The 27,078-nt window shown below is 42.7% G+C and overlaps 1 protein-coding gene and 1 pseudogene across 1 annotated transcript; both read left to right on the top strand.

Moving 5' to 3' along the window:
* The window catches only part of LOC122060638, a 20,465-nt pseudogene extending 13,699 nt beyond the window's left edge, over positions 1-6,766 (top strand).
* A 7,546-nt stretch (positions 6,767-14,312) lies between these two features.
* Positions 14,313-23,321, top strand: LOC122061770. Its single transcript, XM_042625231.1, has 6 exons — positions 14,313-15,499; positions 19,532-19,874; positions 21,682-21,766; positions 22,045-22,131; positions 22,245-22,481; positions 22,891-23,321. The coding sequence occupies exons 1-6, from the start codon at positions 15,339-15,341 to the stop codon at positions 22,965-22,967; spliced, it is 990 nt and encodes a 329-aa protein (XP_042481165.1). The 5' UTR covers positions 14,313-15,338; the 3' UTR covers positions 22,968-23,321.
* The last annotated feature ends 3,757 nt before the right edge of the window (positions 23,322-27,078 follow it).

The raw sequence follows: 27,078 nt of genomic DNA, 5'->3' as shown, positions 1-27,078 counted from the left end.
GTCCTGCATGGTTAAATCGGGTCAACCGTGTAATTAGACCAGGTTTTAAAAGTAGGGTATCACATTCAGTGTAATTAATTTCAACAATCAATATTGTCTCAATCTTGAACAAAAAATGGCTAATTGATTTGAAAAATGGCAGGTTCGTGAGGTTAATTTAAAGAATAAAATGTGGAAAAACGAAGTGAACAAGTTTATGAGAGAGGAAGGAACAGAGAAATAGTGTTGTGGCTGTGGTAGTTGATGCTACTTTTGCCGCCGAGAGCCCTAACCCTTTCAAAGAAAAAGAAAAAGAAACAGAGAGAGAAAGAGAGAGAGAGAGAGAGAGAGAGAGAGAGAGAGAGAGAGAGAGAGAGAGAGAGAGAGAGAGAGCTACCTGAAAGTCGTAGGATTGTAGATACTACTCTTGCAGTCCATTAGAGAAGAAAGAGGTGAGATGGAAGATGAGGTTTTGTATTGGAAGTATATAAAGGTCAAAATACATTAATAAATGGTAATATGGTCATTAATGAATATATTACATAACTTAACGGTTTAAAACTCAAATTCACTAACAGTGTTAGTTTCATGGGTTTTATGTCATAAACGAAACGTGAGGGGGGTGGATGTAATAAAGGCAAACGCAAAGGGAGGTGGATATAAATTTCCTTTAATTTTATTTTAATTATTTCTTCTATCCATTTCTTGTCAAAGCTTACTATAAAACGTGATTTTTACAAAGAATACCAGGTTCCATAGCTTCATCAACCATATTTCTAACAAATTCACTCAATAAAACAAAGTAACATTCAAATCTCATTTACAACAGTGCTATTTTGAGGGAAAAGATAATTTATTCTCTCTAGAAGTTTAGGTCGATACTCAAGTATGTCTTCATAAATCGAAAATAAAAAACTCATTCAAAGCGAAAATTAAGATTGTGTTTGATATGTATTATCTAAATTTTCAAAACGCATTCTAAAACTAAAATAAAGAAGAATCGTGTTTCAAAATACATTCTGTACACAGGTGAAACTCCCTCGACCTACGAGGGTCAAGAATAAAACTCCTGCTCCTATTCAGATTACTGCGTAGCAGATTCTCAGGGAAGCTCCTGAGCGTGAAGAAGTGGAGATCAGATCACCGAAACAAAAGATAACTGACTCGGCTGAGCTTTTCGATTACCATCTCCGTAAGTGCAAAGAATTCGAAGAACTAATTCGTAAAGTACGATGGAACATCGACGTGTGGATCAAGTACGCCCAATGGGAAAGAATCCCAGAAAGATTTTGCTCGTGCTCGATTGATTTGGGAACGAGCATTGGAGGTCGATTATCGAAACCACACACTTTGGTTGAAGTATGCTGAAGTGGAGATGAAGAACAAATTCATCAATCATGCCGGGAACGTTTGGGACCGAGCTGTTACTCTTCTCCCTCATGTCGATCAGCTTTGGTACAAGTGTATACACATGGAGGAGATGCTTAGCAATGTCACTGGTGCTCGACAGATTTTCGAGCGCTGGATGAAGTGGATGCCCGACCAGCAAGGTTGGCTCTCCTTCATTAAATTCGAGCTAGGGCAATATTCAAAAGGTTTGTGTGGTGTCACCCTAGAGTTGGAACTTGGATTCGGTATTCCAAATTTGAGATGAAAAATGGAGAGGTGCCTAGAGCTAGAAATTGCAATGAGAGGGCTATTGAGAAATTAGCAGATGACGAGGAGGATGAACAATTGTTTGTGGCATTTGCAGAGTTCTAAGAACGGTGTAAGGAGACTGAGAGAGCTAGGTGCATTTATAAATTTGCAATTGACCACATACCCAAGGGAAGGGCAGAGGATCTCTATAGAAAGTTTGTTGCATTTGAGAAGCAGTTTGGTGATATGGAGGGGATAGAGGATTGTTGGTGTATGATGTCTTGTATTCCATCACAGTTTAATCCAGGGAGTACTGATGCAGCACCTAGACAGGCAAGATGGCGGTCCCGCTAACCGGTTAGCGGGCCATGGGGGTTGCAAGGGGGGCAGGAGGCCCCCTGCATAGCAGGAGGTGTAGGGGGGCGCAGCCCCCCGCTCGAATTTTTTATTTGAGGGCAATTGTGTACTTTTCGGATTAGGGTTTTTCGCTATATATTTGTAGCAAGGGTTTCTTTCTCTGTAATGCAAGCAATACTGAGAGGTGTGAGGACGAGCGCTATAACCTTATTCTCCATTGATAGTGAAGCAGGATCTCATCTCACCGGGGACGTAGGCAACCTTGCCGAACCTCGTAAAATCCGTGTGCATTGTTTGTTTTGTTTTTCCATTATCTTCTGCATCGTTTTAGGGTTGCGTTTCTACAAGGATGCCATTGTGGGAAAGAGGAGATCTCAAGATTCCAGTACGAAGAAGAGGTTAGAAAGAACCACTATGATTCATGGTTTGACTATATCTGTCTAGAAGAAAGTGTGGGAAATAAGGACAGGATCAGGGAAGTCTATGAGCGCGCCATCACTAATGTTCCTCCGGCTGCAAAGAAGCGTTACTGCCAGCGGTATATTTACTTGTGGTAGGTTTCCTGATGATCTTGATCTTAAAATGGCCATATTACAAGTTCCCTCTTAGTTCTATTCAGCTTGTACCGGTGGATGCTTGGTCATTTAATATATGTGTGTAAATGTGTTAAAATATAGGATCAATTTTGCTTTATATGAGAAGCTTGATGCACAAGATATGGAGAGAACAAGAGATGTCTACAGGTATTTTTTTCTTTCAAGTAATATTTTCCCCCCTCACAAATTGGTAAACATTGGCTCCTAGTGCCTTCTTGTTGGCCATTATGTTCATTAGTGTAAATAGTTTTAGGAAACTGGTGAGTACAAAAATGCCACTTACATAAGTAGAAGATGGTTATTGATCAATGGAGGATAAATTGCTCCTTCTCTTTCTATTCGCAAATTCATTTGCTTTGGTTGTCTATTAACTTTGTTGAAGGCACTCAAATCCTCTTACACTAATACAAAGTTTCCATCCCATTAAACTGATGACTCAAATATTCCCATTTTATTTGATCAGTATAGATAATATCTCTTGATAAATTCACAAGAAAATAACTCGGGCAATGGACAATTGTTTTGTAAATGTTTAATTTAAATTAAAATTGAAAAAAAAATCCACAAACTATTCAGAAGATTTACATAATTCAAATATAGAAGAGTACCAAAAAAATTTAATATTAAAATATGATTTTGGAAATAAAATAGTAAACATATAATGTAGTAGTTAATAAATGGGTGAATTTTTACTGGTTGGTCCACTGTGAGAGGCTTATATGGTTAGTCCCCTTGAAATGTGAATATTTTTCCAAATGACTTAAAGGTCCCCTGCCCTGGCTCACATGTCAAATTTCAACCCAAATGGAGTTAGCAACAACAGCTCAGCCTTATCCTAAATAAAATGGGGTTGGCTATGTGGATCCTTGCCCTCCAATCAGCTCTGTTCGATGTCATATTTGATACAAGGCCTAAGCTATGCATGTTTGTTCTCACCACTTCTCCTAGGGACATTTTAGGTATATCTGTGGCTCTTTTAGTTCCTTCAATCTCAATCAAATTACTCCTCCGTATTGGAGCATCTAAAGGCCTCTGTTGAACATGGCCATGCCACATCGAACAACTTTCTCATAACTCTTATTATGTGTCAGAGCCACTCCTAAATCAACTCTAATATTATAATCCTTACTTTATCCTTTATAGTTTTGTTGTACATCCATCTCAACGTCCTCATCTTCACTATACTGAGTTTATCTACATGATCCTTCTTAACTACCTAACATTCTATGCCATACATTATGGTTGGTTATATGACAGTCCTATAAAAATTTCCTTTAAGTTTTAAAGGAATATGTTGATCACACAATATTTCAGATGCACCTCTCCACTTCATTCATCTTATTTTAATTCTTTATGAAATATCATTCTTTATATCACGTCCTTTATTTACGATTGAACTCAAATACCTAAAATAATCACTTTGCGAAATCTCCCTGTCATCAGTTTTCATCACCTCATTATTCGTCATACTGTAATTAAACTTACACACCATATACTTTATATTCGTTCTACTTATCTTTAAACTTTTGATTTTGAGGTTAATGGCCTTCGTCTTGAAACCAAGACCTCCGATCAGGTCCACAGCCTTATCTAGAGCCCAACTGAGGTTTTTACCTTCGGTCAAGTTCGCTTGGCCATGGCAGAACCCCCAATCGAGGTGACGACCTTCGATCAGGTCTTCACGGCCTTAGCCAGAGCCCCCAACCAAGGTTTTGACCTTCGGTCAGGTTTGCTCGACCTTGGCCGGAGCCCCAACCTAGGCAGTGACCTTCGGTTAGGTCTGCTCTGCCTTAGCCCAGAGCCCCAACTGAGGTTTTGACCTTCGGTCAGGTTCGCTCGGCCTTAGTCGGAGCCCCAACCTAGGCGGTGACCTTTGGTCATTCTGCTCGGCCTTAGCCCAGAGCCTTAACCGAGGTTATGACCTTCGGTCAGGTCCACTCGGCCTTAGCTAGAGCCCCCAACTGAGGTTTCGACCTTCGATCAGGTCCACTTAGCCCTAGCCAGAGCCCCCAATCGAGGTTTTGACCTTCGGTCAGGTCTGCTCAGCCTTAGTTAGAGCCCCCAACCGAGGTTTTGACCTTCGATCAGGTCCGCTCGTCCCTAGCCAGAGCCCCTAACTGAGGTTTTGACCTTCGTTCAGGTTCGCTTGGCTTTGGTCAGAGCCCCTAACCTAGGCGGTGACCTTCGGTTTGGTCTACTCGGCCTTAGCCAGAGCCCCCAACCAAGGTTTTTGCCTTAGGTCAAGTCCGCTCGGTCTTAGCCAGAGCCCCAACCGAGGTTTTAACCATCGGTCAGGTCTGCTCGGCCCTATCCCAGAGCCCCCAACCGAGGTTTTGACCTTCGGTCAGGTTCGCTCCGCCTTAGCCAAAGCCCCCAACCGAGGTTTTCACCTTCAGTCCTTTGGCCTTTGCGATGCATCGCTCGTGTCTCTAGCTTGAGCGACATGTCACTCGTGTCTTACCTGGAGTGCCTCAAGAATCAGCATTGATGATGTGTTGAGGTCATTAATGGCCTCGAGTAGTTGGATCGTCATTACCTTGCCTATATAAAGTCAAACCCCCTCATTTTAGTCACTTTTCCTAGAGCCATCAACCTTTGGTCTAACACTCTTTCCTTCATCTTCAGTTTTCCTCATCCATCGTCATCAATAAGTTCCATGCCTAGCTCATTTGGTAGTAGGCCCTTGTCCTCTGAGGGGACCATCTCTAACCTGAGGTATCGCAGTCCCAGACGTGTCCGAGGCATGTCCTCAGGTTTGTCCTCATAGTCCCATTAGTCTCATGTTTCCTCCTCCACTGCTACACCTCGTGGATCCACAGGTGGTCTGAGCATGGAAGATATTATGGAAGGGGTTTTTGAAACCCGAGCCTAAACGAATGAGTCTCTTCCTATAGAGGCTAGGGACATAGTATCTACTATGTCCGAGGTAGAGCTCGATGAGCTTAGGGTGTCCTATAGTATCCCAAGTGAATTCGACCTTCGGCTCCCAAGGCCCACTGACAAGGCCAGTTATAGGAGCCTAGGTGAACTCTGCTTCTACCGAGATGCCTTCAAGGTAGGGCTCTGGCTTCCACTACACCCTTTCTTCAGCCAAGTGTTTCAGCACTATGGCATCTGCCCAGCCCAGCTGACTCCGAATGGGTGGCGGCAAATCCTTAGTTTCATAGTGTACTTCTGTCGGATTCAGAGGCCCATCTCCCTTCCTCTTTTTCTCAATTGTCTGTCCCTCGGAGCCAGTAAAGGGGACTCGGGTTTGTATTACTTCAGACCTTGAAAGGACATTAGGTTGTTGAATGGGTATCCTTCGTCGATCCACGGCTGGAAGCACAAGTATTTCTTTGTGAGATCGTCCAAGGGTTTCCCCATCGGCAACGTCTGGGACATTCCCGACCTGAAGGATGTCAATTCCGTGCCCACCCTCTTCGGGGTGGACGCGGAGTCACTGGCATTGGAAAAAATCAAGCCCCGGAGTCCACCAGTTGAGTCCAGTCCAATAGTCTTCAATCAGACACCATCCTGTTTTGGTTCGGGGTTAGCCCAGGTGAGTTAGGGTCACCCGATTCCATTCTCGCTTCGTCTCCTTCTGCCTAATGCTAACCTTTGTTTCTCCTATGCAGTGTAACTCTCCAGGGACGATGTTAGAGTGGCAGCGGTCGCGAGGCAAGCACAGGCAAGGGAGGCCCGTGCGAGAGAGGCCGGAGCGGGGGAGTAGTAGCAGAGGCAGAAACAAAAGCAGAAGGATAAAAGGAGGGTTCCAGCTTCTGAGCCGATCAATCCTTCTTCTAAGAGGAAGAGGGGTCTTGCGCGGAACCCTACCAAAGGTGCCATTCAGGCCCTCATCGCCCAAGACCGAGATGCCTCTGCCTCGACTGAGCCTCTATCAAACATTCATTTACAGAGTCCAGTGCGTGAACCGAGGCAGGTGCGAACGTGGCTTCATCCCTGACTGGTCCATGACGGAGGATGACACTTTTGCCATTGGAAGGGTGTCTCAAGAACTGGTGCTGAAGGGTAACCTTCCGAGGGATGTTTCCGATGCCCAGAAGCAAGGAACCTCGACCATGGTGATCAGCGCATGCTTCTACATGGCAGGGGTAAGATTCCTTCGATCTTCGGCTTTTAGGTTTCCTTCTTGATCGCTCTTATTTTTATAAATGTTTCAGGCCCAGAACCAACTTGCCCAGCTGATCAACTGAGTGGATGCCATGGCTCGGGACTTGGAGAGATCTGAGCTGGAGAAGGTGAGCCTAGAGAATGAGTGCTCTGTTCTACTTGAGAAGGTAGAGCATCTGGAGACTAAGCTCCTTCGGGTTCGCCAGGAGCATGATCGGGAACTCTTGGAGCTTAGATCTCAAATATCTGCGAGGTTTGAAGCAGCCACAGCCCGAGGGGTCAAAATGTACAAGGCTTCCGAAGACTTTTAGGAATAAGTGAAGCAGGCTACTACTCCCGGATACATGATGGGCTCAACTGAAGTCCGTGACTGGGTTCTCGAGCATTATCTAGAGGTGTCTTTAGAGGATAGTGGCCTTGTTTTTTAGGATGAAGGTAGGGCTGCTTCAGCCCCTGCCCCTGTGGCTACTCAGGTGACCGAGCTCGAGGAGAGTGGTGACGAGGAGGTTCAGAGGCCCCGCGAAGTCCCCCTTACTCTTGGTCACGACGGTTCAGACCGAGATGTCCCCAGTGCCATCGATGGCGAAGCTGTTCTCCCGACCAAAGCCCCTTGATGAACGAAACGCCTTCGGATCTCCTTTTTGTATCTTTTGAACTTGGGCCTTCCGGCCTCCATGTAATTTATACCTTTGGGCTTCTTCGATGAATGAAATGCATTTCTTCTTTTAGATTCTTTCATGCCCTTTTTATTATTATCACTATTTTTTGTTGATTTAACGACAATTAACTCCGAGCACGGACTGTCACAGGGCTTCGGCTTCGTAGGTAAGGGTAGGAAGCCAAAGCCCTTATGCAAGTGATTCAGTAAAATCTTAATTACAAGGTGGGAGCATAAGGCCGAATCTCCTATGCAAGTCGTCATTTCCTTAGTGACCGAAGGATGAGGGGCGCTGTTGGTGGCCCCCTGTAGCAGAGTAGTCCTTCGGTCGGGCTATTTCAGCTCTGTTTGAGCCTTCCATTTAGGGATCCCTTCGGTCAGGTTTGCTCGACCTTGGCATGAGCTTCCCAATCGAAGGGGGGACCTTGGTCCTATGCCTAGTTTTGGCCTTAGCTCCCAACCAAGGGGGTACCCCTTCGGTCAAGTTGTCTCGGCTTCGGCCTGAGCCCCCAACCGAAGGTTGTACATTTCATAGCCATTATTTGGGTAATTGCCGTGAACCAGCTTAAATGAAATAAAAATCCTCCAGAGAGCTTGAGATGGAGAATCGCAACTTGAAGGTTCTTAAGAATTCAGAAGATGACTAATTCAAAAGAATAACCAAGTAAATGTAAATGTGCTTTGCTACTACTGCTAGGCATGTTACTACTGGTAGAATTTCCTCAAGTTCTTCGAGTTCCACGATCGAGATACCATTTCTCCCCCGTAGTCTCTAGGTTATAGGACCCCGGTCGTATTATCCTTGAGACTCTATAAGGCCCTTCCCAATTTGGAGCTAGCTTCCCTTGATACTTTGGGTCCGATATCTCCGTCCTTCTCAGGACAAGGTCACGCACTCTGAACTCGTTCCTTCAGATCTTTATATTGTAATGTCTCGCAACCCTTTACTAGTAGGCTATAATCCTTTCTCTTGACACTTCTCGCACTTCATCCAGGAGGTCCAGATTTGCTCGAAGCCCTTTGTCATTTTCTTTTTCACCGTAGTACTGAACCCGATGGGTCATGGTTCCTACTTCCACCATGAGCACAACTTCGGTGTCATAAGTTAAAATGAAGGGTGTTTCCCCGATGGCGGATCTCTCAGCTATGCGGTAGGCTCAGAGGATGTTGAGTAACTCTTCTGCCTATAATTCCTTGGCATCATCCAATCTCTTCTTTATTCCTTGGAGAAACATACGATTGGTTACCTCTGTCAATCCGTTAATTGATGGGTAACCGACGGATGTTTTCCTATGGTTAATGCTGAGGGCCTCACAAAATAAGCCAAAAGTTAGATTGGCGAACTGAGTTCCATTGTCCGTTACTACTAGGGGGATTCTGAATCGATAGACCACCACTCTCTCGAAGAAGTCCCTTACGTTCTTTTCGATTATCGTAACTAGAGCTTCGGCTTCTGCCCACTTCGTGAAGTAGTCTACTGCTACCATAACAAACTTTCTTTGCCTCGTCGCCAGGGGAAACAGGCCTAGGATGTCTATTCCCCACATGGAAAATGGTATTGGGTTTGATAGAGAGGAAAGCTTAGTAGAGTGTTGTCGATGGACGGAGGCAAACATTTGGTACTTAACGCACTTCCTAACGAACTCTTCTGCATCCCTCCTCATGGTAGGCCAGAATAGGCCCTGCCTCAGCACTTTGTGGGCCAAGGCCCAGGCTCCAAGATGTTGGCCACATATCCCTTTATGTACTTCTCGGAGTGCGTACTCGACGTCGACAAGGTTCAGGCATTTGAGGTATGGTGTGGTAAACCCTATCTTATACAGCATCTCGTCTTTTAGCATGAAGTGTGCTGACCCCCTTCGTATCTTCCTTGCCTCTTCCCTACCTTTGAGGAGTACACCTTTTAAGTACCTGATTATGGCATCCATCCAGCTAGGTCCGTTCTCGCCAATGGGTAACACCTCTTGGGGTCTTTCGGTACTTGGTTGGGTAACACTTCAAAATACACCAATCGTCTAAGGTTCGTGAAGTCAGAGGTGGCCAACTACGACAGTGCGTCTGCACTGGCTTTCTCTTCTTATGGCACCTGTCTTACCTCGAACTCCTTGAAGGCTGTTATTCTCTCTCACATTGTCTTTAAGTACTCAGCCATCCTTTGTTCTTTGGCTTTCATAGCCTCCATTCACCTGTCGTACCAAGAGCTAGGAGTCACTGTGTACCACTAACTCCTGTACCATCAAAGCCTGCGCTAGATTAATTCTGGCTATTAGCGCTTCATACTCTACTTCATTGTTGGAGGCATCAAAGTTGAACCGTAGGGCATACTCGATCTTGAAACCTTTGGGGCTGACCAGTATGATCCCTGCGCCACTTCCCACGCTGTTGGAGGCACCATCCACATACAATGTCCAGGTCTTTCTGCCCAGGCCTAAAAAAACTCCTGGGGATCATCGGGGAGCATTGTCTCGGCTATGAAGTCTGCTAGGGCCCATGCTTTTATTACGGTTCTTGGTTTGTACTGAATGTCAAATTCTCCCAACTCTATGGCCCAGTTCACCAGGCGGCCAGACATATCCAGCCTCTGTAGTATCTTCTTCAGGGGCTAGTCTGTGAGCACGCATACCGTGTGTGATTGAAAATAGGCCCTCAGCTTTCTTGTCGCTATTACCAGGGTGTACACCACTTTCTCTGTCTTTTTGTATCTTGTTTCGGCACCTGCAGGGTTCGGCTAACGTAATATATTGACCGTTGTTGCCTTCCTTCTTCCTTCATCAGTACCACGCCTTTTGCCACTGCTAATACAACCAAGTACAACTGCAAGGTATCCCCAGCGTCTGGCTTCATCAGTAGCTGGGGTGCGGCCAAGTACTCCTTCAGTTGTTCAAAGGACTTTTCGCATTCCTCTATCCATTCGAACTTTTTGGATCCCTTTAAGGCTTTGAAGAAAGGGAGGCACTTGTCAGCTAACCGAGACATGAACCGTCCCAAGGCGACGACTCTACCTGTTAGCTCCTGGACTTGCTTCACATTCTGTGGTGACCTCATATCTTGAATGGCCTGTATTTTCACTGGATTGGCTTCAATTCTCCTCTCCGAGACAATAAAGCCGAGGAACTTTCCCGATGCTACTCCGAATGCACACTTTGTCGGGTTCAGCTTCATGCCATACTGCCTCAGCACCTGGAACGCCTTTTCTAAGTCTCGAATATGGTGTTCTGCCTTTAGGATTTTCACGAGCATGTCATCTACATATACTTCCAGGGTTTTGCCGATCATCCCCTTAAAGATCTTATTCACCAACCTTTGATAGGTGGCCCTTGCGTTTTTTAACCCGAAGGGCATGACTTCTTAGCAGTACAACCCCTTGGTCACGAAGGATGTCTTCGAGACATCGGCCTCAGACATCTTGATCTGATTGTATCCCGAGTACGCATCCATAAAGCTCAGCACCTCGTGTCCTGCTGTGGCATCAATGAGGAGGTCTATTTTCGACAGGGGATAGCCATCCTTTGGGCAGGCCTTGTTCAAATCGGTGAAGTCGATGCAGATCCTCCATTTTTCATTTGCCTTCAGGACCATCACCACATTAGATATCCACTCTGGGTATTGGATTTCATGGATGAACAGGGCCTTCAGCAACTTCTCTATCTCTACATCTATCTTCTGCTGCCTTTCGGGAGCGAAGGTCCTCTTCTTCTGCTATACTGGCTTCTTAGTCGAGTTGACACTCAAATGATGCTCTATTACTTCTCAGTCTATTCCAGGCATGTCTAAGGCCAACCAGGAGAAGATGTCGAAATTGTCTCGGAGGAATGAGATGAGTTTTTCTCGTTGTTGCCTTGGCATTGTAGCCCTCACTTGGAATTGGCGAGTGTTATCCCCCTCTTCGGCTTTAACTTGTATCAGCTCCTCAGTTGGTTCCCCCCTTTGATAACTGGTGTCGTCGCACAGATCTTCTATCGGGAGTACCTCGCCCGCCTTTTCTTTTCCCCATAAGGTGGTGGCATAGCACCTCCTGGATGCCTCCTGATCGCCTCGACATTCACCAAGACCATTCTTGGTTGGGAACTTCATCTTGAGGTGTGGTGTGGAGACAACAGCCTTTAGTAGGTTTAAACCAACTCTCCCTAGTATGGTGTTGTATGCCGAAGTAATGCCTACTACCAGGAAGTTGATCATAACTGTTACCTAGCGGTCTCTGGTGCCAGTTCTTACTGGTAACTCAACTGATCCCTCCACTTTGACCGGGGCACCGGAGAATCCTTGCAACGGGTGTTCGACCTTCTTCAGCTTTCCCTCGTCCAGGCCCATCTTCTGGAAAGCTTCAAGGAACAAGATATCAGTTGAACTGCCGTTATCCACCAAGATCCTTTTTACTCTGTAATTGGCTATGGTCATGGTGATTACCAGGGAATCGTCATGTGGCATGTGCATCCCTTCCAGGTCATCATTCGAGAAGGAAATAACCGTCCCCGTCTTCGCCTTCTTGTTCGACCATTCAGCCATATGCACGCTTCGCGCATAGGCTTTTGCTTTCCTGGCCGAGGTTGAACTTTCTCCAGTGGCTAGGCCTCCACAGATTATCGCTATAACCCTAGTTGGACTTTTATGATCGTCCCGAAAGTGATGGCCAGCTTCCTCGGGTGTCCAGTCCCTTTACTGTTCCTGATTGCCTCTGCGGGCTGGCCTCCTCCTTTCATGGCGGCCTCTGCTATCTCTTTGACAGTTGTCCCTGCGATCATTTCCATCTTGGGCATCCTCCTTTTCGTGGTCTACGAATCGGCCTAGATACCCTCTTCGGATCATTCCTTCTATTTCCCCCTTCAAGTGCCAACAATCTTCAGTGTCGTGGCTGTGGTCCCTGTGGAAGTGGCAATATTTGTCCATATTACGTCTCTCAGCGTGTCGTCCCATCTTCCCTGGCCACTTCATGGCTCTGGCATCTGGGGCGTCCTTTATCTGCATTAGCACATCCGTTTGTTTCCAGTTCAGGGGCATGTATTTCTCGAACTTCTTCGGTGGACTGGGTGCTCGACCACGTTCGGACTTTCGTCTTTTGCCCTCTTCGGAAGGTTTGTCGTCGCCTCTTGAGATCCTTTTCCTCCCCATCTTCTCTTTAGCTTCTTCATTGGCTTGAAGGGTTTCTTCCATCTGGATGTACTTATCACACCGAGCCCTCAACTCGGCTAGGTTCCTTGGTGTATGCTTTGCCAAAGACCTTTTTATCCCTTTATCCTTTATGCCTCTCAGTAGGGTAGTGAACTCTTCTTTTGGGTCTAGACCTTTGATCGTGATCTTCTCTTGCTGGAAGAGCTTCATGTAGTTTCGCAGTGATTCTCCTTCATGTTGTTTTATGTTGGTCAGGTTCAACGTGGTCTTCTGAAGGGGTTGGCTACTGGAGAATCCCTTCATGAAGAAGTAACTCAAATCGCTAAAGCTGTGGATCAATTTCGTCGGCAAGCGGTTGTACCATAACCTTACTGCTCCTTTGAACGTCAAAGGCAGAGCTTGACACATGATGTTTTTCGAGACTCAGTGGAACTGCATCGCAACTTTAAAGCCTTCCAAATGATTGACGGGGTCTCCAGACCCGTCGTAGGTATCATATTTGGGCAGATGAAAGCCAATCGGGAGAGGGTCCCTCATGACTTCATCAACTAGAGCCGTGTCATTGGTGAGGTCCGGCTCACAAGTGCCCTTTTGGTTTTCTGCTACCTTCTGGATCTTGTCCTTCAGGCCTAGGATCATCTGCTTCAACCCTGAGTCACGTAACTGTTTGTCCCCTTGACGCGGTTCTTCATGCCCGGCCCCCATGATGTGTCGTGTTCTTTCTTTGGGTGCGGGGCTTTCCCTCATTGGTTGGTTTTGAGGGTTCCGATCGGACCTTATCGATCCTGAGCTACTCCGATCCTCATCTTGAGGTTACTCTGGATGGACATGGGAGCCTCGCACTGCTCCACCGGTCTTATGAGAGACGGCTTTGGAGACCTTTTTCATTGTCTCGGCCATTCGGTCATACTTCTCTTGAAGGGCGTCGAACTGCTCCCTCGTCACATATTCTTGCACCCTAGGAGGGAGTGGAGGATTGCTATCCCTGCGCACCGGATGTCCGACCGAGCGCTGGTCCCTCACGGAACCTTCCTGATCGTTGTTTCCCCGTTCTTCCCTGATATCCGTCGAGGGAGGGAGCCCTTCTGAAGGTTCTCCCTCATTCATATTTATATTCGGCGCTGCTTTTGTGTTTTTTAAGATTGTAGGTTCTCCCCACCATTACTGTCGTACCCACGGACGACGCCAATCTGTTACCGTCGAAAATCCGCCAGAGGAGCTAAACCTGCATAGGGACAAAAGGCAGAGGCCCGGAGGTATCTCCGGTGTTAGTCCTCCGACACCCAAGTTAGAGACCGGCGGAATAGTGTTTTCACAAGAGTAATGGTGTGTGTTGACCTACCTCTCCCCTCCTTTCGGGCCCTCTCTTATAGTGCTTAGGGTCTAGGGTTTCTTTTTGGAGTCTCCCTCGGGTCCGCCTTTTTCCCTTCCCAAGTCCTACTCGGATACGTGCTATTCCCCTTGTGAGGAATATTCTCTATTCGGGTATCTTCTCCTCACGTGGTTTACGTGGTTAGAATTCTTGTGGCCCTATTAGGTGGGCGACACGTGTCCTTCCTTTGGATACCACGTGTTCTTACCTTACTGGGTGATTAATTAGGCCGTATCAGGGCCTATATCGAAAGCGAAAGCACCTTACAATTTTTAACAAAAGTTTATTGTGGTCTTTTTGTTCAAATACAATTAAGGTGAAAACGAATCTCTTTAGGAGAGATCGATCTCCAATCGTTAACCGATCTGGATTGATTACCCTTATTGTTTCAAGGGTAAAACAGTAAAAAAAAAAATTATACCTTTTATAAAACAAGGGCAAAACCGACAAATACTCATCGATCCGATCCCAGATAGAATCTCGACGCAATTTTCCTCGACAACAACATATTCGATGGCCAAATCCATCTCAATTTGGGGACCTCACCTGCTTCCGTGATCGTGATCGTGATCGTGATCGTGATCGTGATCGATTCAGCGAACAATGTCAGTGGTGACATCCCAACTAGTTTTGGCTACATGGGTCCAGAATTTGTTCCTCAATAACCAGTTAACGGGTTGTGTTCTGAAGGGGTTGGGATGTTGATGCAGATGCAAGTTCTGGATGTGAGCTTCAACTCATTGATGGGTCATTTGCCGGACTCCATTTCTTGTTCTGGTCACAACAAGCTTTCTGGTGTTCTGCCTGATCTGGTTTCCAGTGGGAACCCTTATCCGTCTGAAGTGTTAGCTACTTCCATGTCTGCCCCATCGCCATGAACAAGATTAATAGAGAGAGAAAGTAACATTGGGATGAACTGAGAGAGATAAATCAGGAAGAAAGAAGAAGCGAAAGGAGGAAGAAAAGATTTTGCAGAGAGGGTTTCACCGCTGAATAGAGCCGAAGAAAAAAGGAAGGGTTTCGACCCGAAAACCACAAAATGGAGACCTAAATCCACAAAGCTTTGTGAGCCGTTGGATCGCGTTCAGTCACGTGTCAGCAGCCTAAGGGCTCTACGCCGGTCTCCGCCACAGATCGTCTCCACAGACTATGTTTTCCCAGTCCTCCATTACCCTCATACCGTCTAGAGATCTTTATGTACAGCAGAGGTAGTCGGTGGTCCGTAGTCCATTACCCCCAAGGGGCTCTGCGCCCCCGTCGATCTGTCTCTCATTCAACTGCGATTCCCTGATTCTCGCAGTCACGGATTCAGATCTTCTGATTGGAGTTCTTAGTCCAAACTCATAAATCAGTTCCTTTTCCTAATCTCGATTTCATTTGGCGTATTATTTGTTTCTGATTCATCAAACTCTCGAAGGTAGAAGTCATTATTTTCATAGTTTCGATCATAGGGTCATGAACATTATCTGAGTAACACAATCACTTCGTCCCCATAACGATCGAAGAGTCTTAGATAATGGCAGGAATAGCTATTTTGTTGGATATTCTGAGGAAAAATCCGTCTGTTTCGACCACAACTCTGCATTCTTATGGCTTATTTTCCGCTTCTGTTGCTGCTTCGGCCGCGGCCGCTTCTGTTGCAGCTGGAAGACCTTTTGCTTCTAGGTTTTTGTTCGGGTATGTTGCCTTTAATCTTTTTCATATATTTAAGATGTCGTTGCAGTGGTGGCTGATTAATGTCTTTCCATGAATTAGTAGTTTATTTTTTAAAAATAACTGATCATGGTTTTGCTTCTATCATATATTTCGATGTCAAGTTGGGTATGACAAGAAAATGGACTTCTCACTGAGGATGTGCATTTTTTTCTTCCAGTTTATCAAATTGAGTCTTTTGTTAGTTAATTCTTACCATATCTTTTTGGCTTCAGAACAGAGTAAAAATACATTCAAGCAGTGATTTGGTTAAGAGTTAAGTTTTCCCCCTTTTGCAGACTATTTTTAACTCATGCAAGTAGATATCTTATTACTTCAATTTGTCTTCCTCTCTTCTGTTCTTTCTCCTCTTCTCTTTTCCTCTCTTTTTCTTTAGGTTCGGGTGGGTAGGGGTTAGGGAGTTTGATGTAGGCTGTTTTTTTACTGTACTGATGATGTAGGATATTTTCCAAATGATGTAGATGTGAAACTTAGATGATTCAGCACTCTAGTTTTCAGTATGACCCATTGCCTTTCTAGACCAATTTTGTTTGTTCTCAAGACCCACCTTCGTATCAATTTTCTAAGCAATAGAGAAACTTCATTGACAAAGTTCAGCTGTGTCAGACACTGTGTCCATGTTCTGTCTTTATTGGATTCTTTGTAATGCTTCTGTTTTCCATATGACACAATATTCATAGCATGTTGCTGTTTGGGACACCATAAACCACTGCTGGAATGAAAATTATATCTGTTTTCTGTCACCTAGGTAAGCTCTCAAGTTTGGAATTATAATTGGCTGGGGTTATTACTTGTAAGTTGTAATGTTCCAAGTTTCGACTGAAACTTCTCGTAAGCTCTATCTTAGACCCTCTAAACATGGTGGAACTTATAAAAAAAAAAAAAAAATTACTTTGGACCCTGGGTTGGTAGTATTTATTGTACGTTTCTGTATACATTCTCTAATATGGCCTGTTCTACAAAAAATTTAGTACTAGAACACACATAGTTCAGTTAAAACAACTAAAATGTACATTTGGGGAATGAATAAATATAAAAGTATAAACCATTTCCTAATTAATAAATATTATGCATGATTCATTACAAAGAGTCAATGATATGGGAATGAAGAATACAAGCAAGTCACCCCTCAGCCCATCCTAAATTCCTCGTACCACATTTAGTTTCCACAAATATAGCAAATCACCACTTTCGATGCATTCCACCACTGTTCAACAACTTGATGGAAGTGATTTGGCTCAAAAAAAAAAAAAAAATTCCAGAATCCTTAGAGTCGAAACCAGAAAAACCAATTTCGACCTATTTTTTTTCCGAAACTATACATTTTATATTAAAGGTTTGTATCATTTCGGTCAAAATGATACCGAAACCACACATATCATTGCATTTTGCTGAAGCAACAAAATTTCAACCGAAACCTTGCACTTTTTACATATTGCATGGGGGGTTTTGTTTCCATATCTTGCGAAACCGAAATATTTTGCAATAAATTCGTGAATTTTCGGTGAAACCTTGAACATTTATTGCTTGACATTTGGATCAAGGTTTATCTCTTTTTAACATCTATTCTTATGCTTACTATTATCTTAGACCTTATCGGATCCATGTAGCCGACCTCATCAAGTTGGGATAAGGTTATGGTTGTGGTTATTGTTGGCAGCAATGGGGAAAATTTTGACAACATGGAATTTTCATTAAGCTCTAATTTGGTTTGACCCAAAATCCCAGTATTGTTAATGGGTATTCAAAGTTTTCATTGTAATGGTCTGTTAATTGGAATTATCAATTCCATCAATGTGGAATGTTGATGAAGAAGAAAACACAATTAGCATATTCTTCAACACCCTCTGTCTTTCTTATCCCTCCCCGCCTCCCAAATTCTGTCTAAATTGAGTCATAGTTGAACATCTGATGCTGAAGGGGTTATTCCAGGACTGTAGTTTTCTTATTAGTTTCCCTTCATGCTAGTTTCTTCTTAGGCTCTTCTACGTTGGTGCTAATGGTTTGGAAGTATCCAATACCACCATGAGTCTTCGTTAGTGAGGAATGTTGAGGAAGAAAACTTGCACAATTTGCATTGTTCACCTCTCTCTCGTGCGTGTCAATTGACTTATTTTAAACACTTGGCGCTGATATGGTTGTTTGAGGGTATTGTGCGGCTGCGCCATTCTTATTAGATATCCTTTATTGAAGGGATTTTCTTATTGACTCCCCTTAAGGTGTCAATTTTGTTTAACCATATTTTTTTCTCCCGCATTGTATAACACACTTTTTCTTTTAATGAGGGTAAAATCTTGTCATTTTGCATATGAGCTCAAAAAGTTTACGAGATAATGGCAGTTCTTGAAAATGATATAATGGTAATTCATTTTCAATTTTGTACATATTCTTTTATCCCTGGCTTAAAGAACTTTGGGAAATAAGACATGAGGCAATCCAAAAGAAGGTCACATTTTCTGAATGCACCTATAGAGGTGTTCATTCAGACGGTACCTTTATATAACTCCTTTAGTTAGTGGTATAATGTTAAATTTTTTTTTTTTTTTTGGGGGGGGGGGTTACCTGTATTACTATTTGACCTTTACTTTTGTACACGCAGGTTCCAAATGCCTAATTTTGGGTCGCTATGGGCTCACACCGTATGATAGAACCCAATTAATCAAGGGTAATGGCATTATTGTAATTCTGGAACAGTGTAGGACCCTTCTGGAAGTGGCAAACAGCAGATATGACTAAGGATCTAAGTAGCGGTATCGGGTATTGTATCAGAGGGGTGATTTTAAGAGATGTATTGTATTGTACTATATCGGTATATGAGCTATGGTCCAATACTTTAAACCACGGTTAGGACCAATTGTTAATTAAACTTAGAGAGAGAGAGAGAGAGAGAGCTGGAATTTATAACAGAAGGAATGAAGGGTAACAATAAAGTTAACAACAAAAAGGATTTTCTATAATTTCATGAATAAGGGATTATCTGCTAAATACGAAAGAGGCTGTCTTCAAGCTCTTTAAGTTGGGATAAGGTTATGGTTGTTGTTGTTGTTGTTGCTGTCTTCAACCTCTCAACAAAGCAACCAGGGGCAATCTCTATCGATTCCAATTGATAGAATTCCCTTGATGCTAATCTAATCTGTCTCAAATTCTGGAATTAAAACCTTCACTCCTCTTAGGACATGCTGTTACAGTCCCCAAACTCAAGGATTAAATAGATTCTTTATTTATTTATTTATTGTAAATCACGACTGGCAGTAGAAAGGAAAAGCCAGATCTGAACTCGACTGTAACTTCCTGGTCCAGCAAGTTCTCAAAATGAAGTTCTGCAGAAAGGGATCCCCCAAGGGTGTCGATTGATCCTCCCACGTTTGGGATTATCAGAAAAGCATGAAAGAGATCGACTAGGTTTATCCTGAGTACAGTTTAGTGCAGGAACAGAACAGAGAGAATAATAGAATATGAGAACAGAGAAAGAAGAAATAAAGGAAATAGGAAGGAAAGATAAGAGCTTACCAGAGAGGGAATGGATTGAACTAGAGAATGGAAGAGAATAGGGAAACAGGTCACCCACAACAGTAGAAAGTTTCCAATATTCTTATTAATTCTGCCATTGTAGGTTACATGCAACCATATAAAGATAAAGAAAGGACTCCTGTAGGAACTACTAAAACAAATTTTCTCAAAATAAAAAATCAACTCAATCTAATACCCAATGTAGTAGCTCTCTGTCTGTGTCTAATAATAAATAAAAATGAAATTACAAAAATATCCCCAAATAACTAAAATAAACCTACACTATCAACCCCTTATCGGTCCAAAAGCCAAGTTTGGGCTGGTTTCGCCTCGGTCTGGATTTCCAGATCAGGTTATGCAGGTCCAGACATGGTAGCACTACTGCATCAACTGCTTTGCTCTTTAACCAATATTTGTGATTTAGTATCTAGATATTTACCATTCCTTTGCAAAGGCCTTACTATTTGTTGTCCTGGTCTGTTTCAGTGATGGAGGGATATCAGTTGCTTTTTCTGATGCTGGTGCAGAATGGGCTGAAGATTACATCTCTAAATTACGAAGTGCTTCTGGAAATGTCTTTCAGCACGATTCTATCAAGTACAATACCAAGGAATACCCAATAGAATTAAAGCCTCTATTCTCAGCTTTTGGAATGAGGTCTTTTGCAATGACATCCTTGAGGTCCTTCTTAATGTTCTATTTGCCTCTTTTGGAGCCTCGTACGAACATAAACGAGGACGACGATGATTTCTTACAGGACTCCTCAGAAGAGCAGCATGTTGATTATGTTGTTCCCTTTAAAAAATCCATCAAGCAAATCGTTCGTGAAGTAAGTATTTACCAGTTTCTTCCATTTCTGTCACAAAGTTTTTTTTTTTTTTTTCAATTAATGCCAAATTGCCACTTTACCAAGTTATCCTATTCCAGGGCATTCTTATTCCTTAATTACAAATTTTAGTTGAAAAAGTGAAAATTGCCATGTGGTTGAATCTAGTGACATGAGAAGCATGGAATAGATAAAATGCTGGGAAACCGCAGTTTCTTTTTTGATCTTGAAGTCTTGTGGTGTTAGTCAAACTAACAACTCATGAACCAACTTTTTTCATCTAAGGATATCACCAGACTTACCATGGGCATCAACCTGTCTCAATGGTGGTGGATCCTGGCTTAACTGGTTCATCCACATATCATATAGAATTGTGAACAGTAAACTGATGAGTGATGAGTTACTCTATTCTCAATGGAAGAAGAGATGTTCAGATTCCTGCCTGAAATCTAAAAGGGTTATCTATTGTTTGATGGACACTTTCACTGTTAGATGTCCACATGTGTTGTGCAAACTTTTCTATGGACGCAGTTAGACACTCGTTTGGATACTGCTGTGCAGTCTTCTTCACCCTGTCACTTAAAACCATACACCAGCTTTCCCACCCAATCACCCAGATGAAGGCAGGATTTGATCCCAAGACCTGGCGACAATAGGCCTAGGCCATTACCAGTTGCGCTAGCTGGCACTTCACATGTTTTGCCTTTAAGCTAGCTTATCACAGACATATTTTGATGTTTCCTTTGTTCTGATTTTTTGTTGATTATGTCCTTTTTGAATTGCTTTACTAATATGCACTAAAATACACGTAAAACTTATTTGGTGAATGTTTTCCTAGTCTGCAGAAATATAATTTTACCTGGTCTGCGCACCTAGTTGTGCCGTGTGGAAGGGTGAAGTTGCTATTCTGACAGTTGGATATTTAGGGAATGATATGAATAGGCCATGTATCATCCTGCAGCCCCGAAGTCAGCCATATACCCTGCCATTTATATTCATCCACCCTCTCAATAGTCCTGAATATTTAAATGCTTTATTTTCCACTTGATTAACTCCACTTGGTGAAACTTGACATGTGAGGAGTGATCCGGACTGTCGTATGATCGACTTATTTCTTTAAAATTCAAAGGAAAATTTATAAGACAATTATACGACCAGCAATGACGTATTTAGCTGAATGTTCGCAGTGAAGAAACAACATATAAACATACTTAGTGTAGCTGAAAGAAGGATGTAGAGATGGATGAGTGGTAAAATTAGAAAAGATAAAATACAGAACGAACAAGAGCTGATTTAGGAGTAGTTCCGATACATGTTACGTTTCGAGAAAGTCGTTTGAGGTGGCATGGGTATATGCAACATTGGCCTTTGAATGCGACAGTATGGAGGGGCAATTCGATTCGGATTGAATGAGGTAAAAGAGCCAGGGGTAGGCCTAAAATGACTCTAGGAGTAGTGTTGAGGAAAGACATGTATAGCTTAGGACTAGTGATTAGTATGGCTTTGAATAGAGCTGGTTGGAGAAAAAGGATCCATGAATCTGACCCCACTTGGTTGGGATAAGGCTGAGTTGAGTTGTATTGATCATTGGGTACCACATATTTGTTTTTCTGTCTTTCCGAGAACTGTTTAAAATCTAGCATCACTCTGTGTTTTAGAAGATTTTGTTTGGCATGCTTGTTTATATTTAGAATTTAGTAATCTTTGGCTATATCTCTTAGTCCTCGGAGATATAAAGGGATTCTTAATATATGTTTCCTCATTGTTAGTTTGATCCTTAGCCTAAGTCTTGAAGGGAATGTGACTGCAGACTACAGTTGTAACAACAAGGCGGGTGCTGGAAAGACTCGCTGTACATTATGTGTCACAGCGGATGGCATGGAAGCTGCTGAAAGGTACTCCCTCTGCAACCCTGAGTCTTAAAAGGGGCAAAACTAGGATAGATGAAATTACAGCAATTGATGTTATTATAGTATAGACCGTCGTTGTGGCTCCACATTCCACTGATTGCTAGTTGATATGAAGCAACTTATGTCAGGTGAATGTGTATAGACTATAGACCTCTAATTCCCCGTCTTTACCAAATTTTTTGATGCTATGTTGTTCAGATGTGTTATTTTTGTTCTATCCTTCATTGCCATTAGTCAACTATTATTGGATTTATGTGTATTAGATGCTCCAAAATCTGCAAAGCGCAAGGCTGGAAGGGGGATGCCAACTTTTGTTTACTTCTACAGTGTCAGTCGAACTACTTTCAGAGGTCAAACTCTTAAATTCCAAATGAGGTTTACTCTGACTATTGTGCTGGATGCCTGACATTTCCCCGTCCCTCCCCCCCCCCCCCTCTCTTCTTCCCCTTTTGCGGCTGATCAGGTCATTTGCTTGGAGTTTTAGCATCATGGCTTGTCCAAGTAGGAATTGAGATATATCGATGCTTCTCTCTTATTGCCAATGGTGGAGAGGAGAATGATAGTGATAAACGGGAACAAATTCAGGTTCTTGGGAAGAAGGTTTCAGGTGCGACTGTAAGGTGTGGTGCATCCTTGGTCTTTGCTTCTATTGGAGGTGGGATTGGTGCCATTTTCCATCCTTCAGCAGGGCAATGGATTGGTAAGCAGATTGCATTGTGTTTTGACCCTTATGTTTCCGGTTTAGACTGGTTTAGACTGTTTTAGCATGGAAAGGACAGGCATCTGGTCAGGTCAATCAGTTTGAGAGTTGTTATCATTTGATGTGACATCCTAATTTCTCTAAGCTCCCCTTTTAAGGTTTGGTTTTGGGTTTTGTTCTCTGAGTTGTTAAACCCGGGCCAACCATTGCTTTTACCACTGGATCCAACACAAGCTGGTCCCAAGGCTCATATCCTTGGAGTTCTTTCACCATCCCCTCTCCCTTGGGGAGTTGGTTGGTTGCTCTCATCTTGTAGCCATTCTGCAGTTCTTATCTTGTATTAAGTTTTGATACAGTTTTTCTAGTTTTTACCGTTGGCTAACAAGTCAAGTTGTCTGCGTTTCTACAGGCTGTGCTATTGGGGACTTAGCTGGGCCCATAATTGTGACATTTTGCTTGGAGAGGACGCTTCACCTGGAGCTTTAGTACCTATGGGATGAGCCTAGCATTTCTTTATTTTTGCGCTGGATTGAAATTTGGACCAGTGCGCCTTAATTGTGATTCAGATCTTCAGAATGGTTACAAAAAATTTTAACTGTTTTTATTTCTAGAAGCAACTATGGGGCAGATGTTGGGAGTAGGAAAGGCACTTCCCATTTCCAATAGGCTGTAGGCTGTAGGCTGTAGGCTGTAGGGCTGTAGGCTGTAGGCTGAAGACACAATTTGGGAGTGGAATTGCAGTTGCTTTTCTTTGTTTACAGATTATCTCAGAAACTTGATTGTGAGAAATTTTGGACCTTCGAAAATAAGTTGCTGATAAACCGTCAGCGTGGCTCATCATGTCACTCTTCTTAGAATTAGATGATTCAGCTTTTCGGTGCTGTTTTCTCTACATTCCCTCTTTGTTATCATTGGCTGAATGGCTGTGGATGTGTTTGCCCGACACCCAACCCGTTTGGGCTGCTGCTTATCTAGTGCATAGTTTATTCCCACTTCCCAGTGACCAAGTTGGAAGATCGATTGCTTGCCTTTTGAGTTGGCTGTTAAAGAGTACAGTAACATGTTAACAGTTAACAAGGGTCCCTCTTTAATTAAGTTGACAAAGACTGATGATATAATTTTGTTTCAGGGGCTGTGGCATATCTGAGGGGAAGCCCTCACAGTATGCATAGGTTTAAGGCCAAACGTTTTGGCAAAATTAATGGAGCTAATTGCTAATCCATGTAGAGTTATCAACCCCAAAGCTAGAGTGAACATAAGAGAATTGATAACTAAAGAGTTTCAGAAAAGCATTGGAGAGGGGTGAATTGCGCTATTCTTCATTCTTCAGAGTGTAGGTCAGAGATTCAGTAGAAATTGACAGGATCATTGATCCACCAGAAATCAACTTATGGCTCCTAAACTGTTCTGGTGGCTGTTTCCTCAACCTACACGCACCAATTTCCTGTCTCAGTAAGAGCCATTTTTTGTCTCTAATATCCAATTACGAGTTGTGGGTCAGGTAGCAGATCCTCTATGGCATCCTCCTCAGCCCCAAGATATGGTGTCGTCCGGACAACAAATACAAGGACCTGCAAGAAAAAAGGACTGTTGACCACCCTTTAATGGTGGTTCATTGGGCTTGCTAATGAGGACCATTTGAAACATTCCAACTCTTTCTGATTAACCCAAACACTGTAGACTGTAGAGAATATGATATGGGCACTGACAAAACTCGCCACTACATCCATGCTTACCACAAATCATAAGCTTTCAGTTTGGGGTTCTTTTTTTTTCGGGTGGGTGAGTACAAGTCAATCTCAATACTGCACCTTGTACCCTAAGAATGGAAATTTTATTTCAAACAAATCATCAGTAGCATCTAAGTCAATCTCAATACTACACCTTAATACCACAAGAAACGTAGTTTGTATGGCAAACAAATCATCAGTTAGACCTTACTGGAAAATTTCTGAAAGGCAATATGTAAAGAACTCCAGTCAAAATTCACCCAACTTACAAGGAGCAACAAGACAACAATAGCTTTCCCTAAAGAATGATCCCTCTTTCCGTCCTATTCGTAATTATCAATAGGTGAGGAAATAAGGGTATGGTACCATGATCAAAATGAGCTGGCCGAACCCTCTCTCAAGCTAAATATCCCTCGGAATTATAAGAAAAGAAGATCCAAATCATCAGAAAGTTGGCATATCAGTAACCTTTTTTTTTTTTTTTTCTAAAAGAGTTTTTTAGTGGTATACAGAATGAGGCCAAGGGATATGAAGAATACCACAAAATGGTCAACTGCAAATTTCATAACTGCTCGAATTAAGCAAACATAGAATGGGAAAGATTTACCTCTGATGCTCTTTTGAACGCTCAATATATAAATTCTGTAGCGATGTCCCGACCTTGATAAGAGGCTAGAACTTGTCTTATGTCATCAGGTCTTGTGGCGGGCCACATCTGTATAAGTCGAAGGTCAAATCAATAAATATTTTCAGTCCCAGAGGGGTGGATTCAAGTTAAGAAAATTACCATAAGCACAAATAACACATCTGTTGGAAAAATTATGAGGTAGTATTATGGTAGTTCACTTACATTCAAGAAATGGAATAAGATCCATAAGTGCAGTATCATCTGATTCAACCTTCCAAGGCTTAATTAGAACACAATTTTCTGGCTCAAGGCAAGACTCAGCTGCACGTCCACTCACATAGAGAACCCTCGAAGGGTCCGGTCCCTGTTCAGTTTTGAGAGGTCCTGCCAGGAAGGATTTTATTTTATTATTTTTTTGTTAGGTGTTAAGAAAATCCAGCGAGGGTTTTATCACATATAAATATATTTAATATGCACATCTTAGGTTCAAAGAAGTCCTTATGTAGCTGAATTTCATGAACAAACATTTCACAAAAGAAAAAAACATTACATTAAAGACATGTATGAGGATGTGGTGACTAGCGTGAGATCTAGGAGAAGTTAAGGCAAGAAATTCCCAATTACGATTGAGTTACATCAAGGATTGACCTTAAGGTCCAATTTTTTTTGCTTATCATGGATGAGTTAACCAAGAGCATTCTAGACGAGGTTTCCTGGTGTATGCTCTTTGCAGATGACATCGTTTTAGTGGAAGCTACTAAAGAAAAGATTAACACTGAGTTGGAGCTATGGAGACCAGCCTTGGAAACAAGAAGTTTTAAGAGATTAATAGATCGAAGACGGAGTATATGATGTGTAATTTTAGCCACTCTATGATGGATGACGATATGGTAAATATTGAAGAGACAAAGATCCCACAAAGTGACTATTTTAGATATATGTGGTCAACCATAAGTAAAGAAAGTGACTTAGAGGATGGAGAACTAAAGTGGAATGGAGAGGTGCTTTTGGAGAGTTGTGTGACCGGTGTATCCATTGTTTTTTTCTTAAGGATCCATGTATCCAACCCCGTTAAGTTGGGATAAGGCTGAGTATGTTGTTGTTGTTGTTGTTTATGTTGTCATATTTCTATAATGACTTTAGGTATGATAGCCAAGATTTCCTTCAAAAATATTAGATTCAACAAATGAAAGTAGTCTAAGAGAAATTCACTGCGGGGCTTGGCTCTTGAGGTTAATCTACAGTCAGCCTCATACTCAACGCACGAGGCTCCCACATGTGCAAGGTCCGGGGGGAAGATTTACGCAGCCTTTTCCCGAGAATATTGAGAGGCTGTTTCTATTGACATGTTACCTAGGATTTTTGGTATTCAATGATTTAAACTATGGACCTGAGATGAATTAATAAACTTCAGCAGAAGTTTAGTGTGATGCAAGGAATAGGATTCGCTCTCTAGGGAATCGTGAGGCAAGGTTCAGAATGGTAACTAAAAGAATTTAGGACATCATTGGGCTTAGAGGGGCTACCACAACTGTCACCTTTTCCCATCATTACAACATCAATCACATGGCACCATAAAAATAATCCATATGAGAATCCAAAATTCCCCTTCTACAGTAAAATTGAAAGAAAGAACTTTAACTGCAACGAAATAAGTAACTGCCACCATGAATAGAAATTAGGAAGGGGGAAAAATGGCAAACTGGTCTACTGTAGCAGCCACCAAGCTCAACTGCTTGTCCCAAAGTGTCCTTCTAGTTGGTTGGGTTCACAAAAAACACACATTCTCAAATTTAGGGATAGATAGATAGAGATGAACTGTCCTGATATCCACCATGTCACCGCTTACATGTACTTCTATAACTTTGAGAGAAACAAATTGTAGAAATTCAAGGAGTGAGCCCAATTAAAACACACTCCAGAATGTATCAATAGCTTTTTTTAACAAATAAATTAGGAAAATTATCTTGTACCACCCCTGTTTTTGAAATTTATATCATATACCACCCTAAAGTGTCAAAAATATCAACCGTACCCCTAAAGTCCAACACCGTTACTTTAAAAATCAAAATTACTCTTTTGACCTTCAAAGTAAATATAAGGTTAGGGAATGGTAGTTTTCTTTATTCTCTTCAAATCGGTTTCTCTACTCAAACGATTAACCAGGAGAAGGGTTGTTCTCTTGAACCCTAGAATGAAGATGTTGAAGCTCGATCCTACCAGGAGACGTTGAAGATTG

The sequence above is a fragment of the Macadamia integrifolia genome, chromosome 14 (assembly GCF_013358625.1).
Source record: "Macadamia integrifolia cultivar HAES 741 chromosome 14, SCU_Mint_v3, whole genome shotgun sequence".
NCBI classification, from domain to species: domain Eukaryota; kingdom Viridiplantae; phylum Streptophyta; class Magnoliopsida; order Proteales; family Proteaceae; genus Macadamia; species Macadamia integrifolia.
This window is presented reverse-complemented; position numbering and strand designations above follow the sequence as displayed.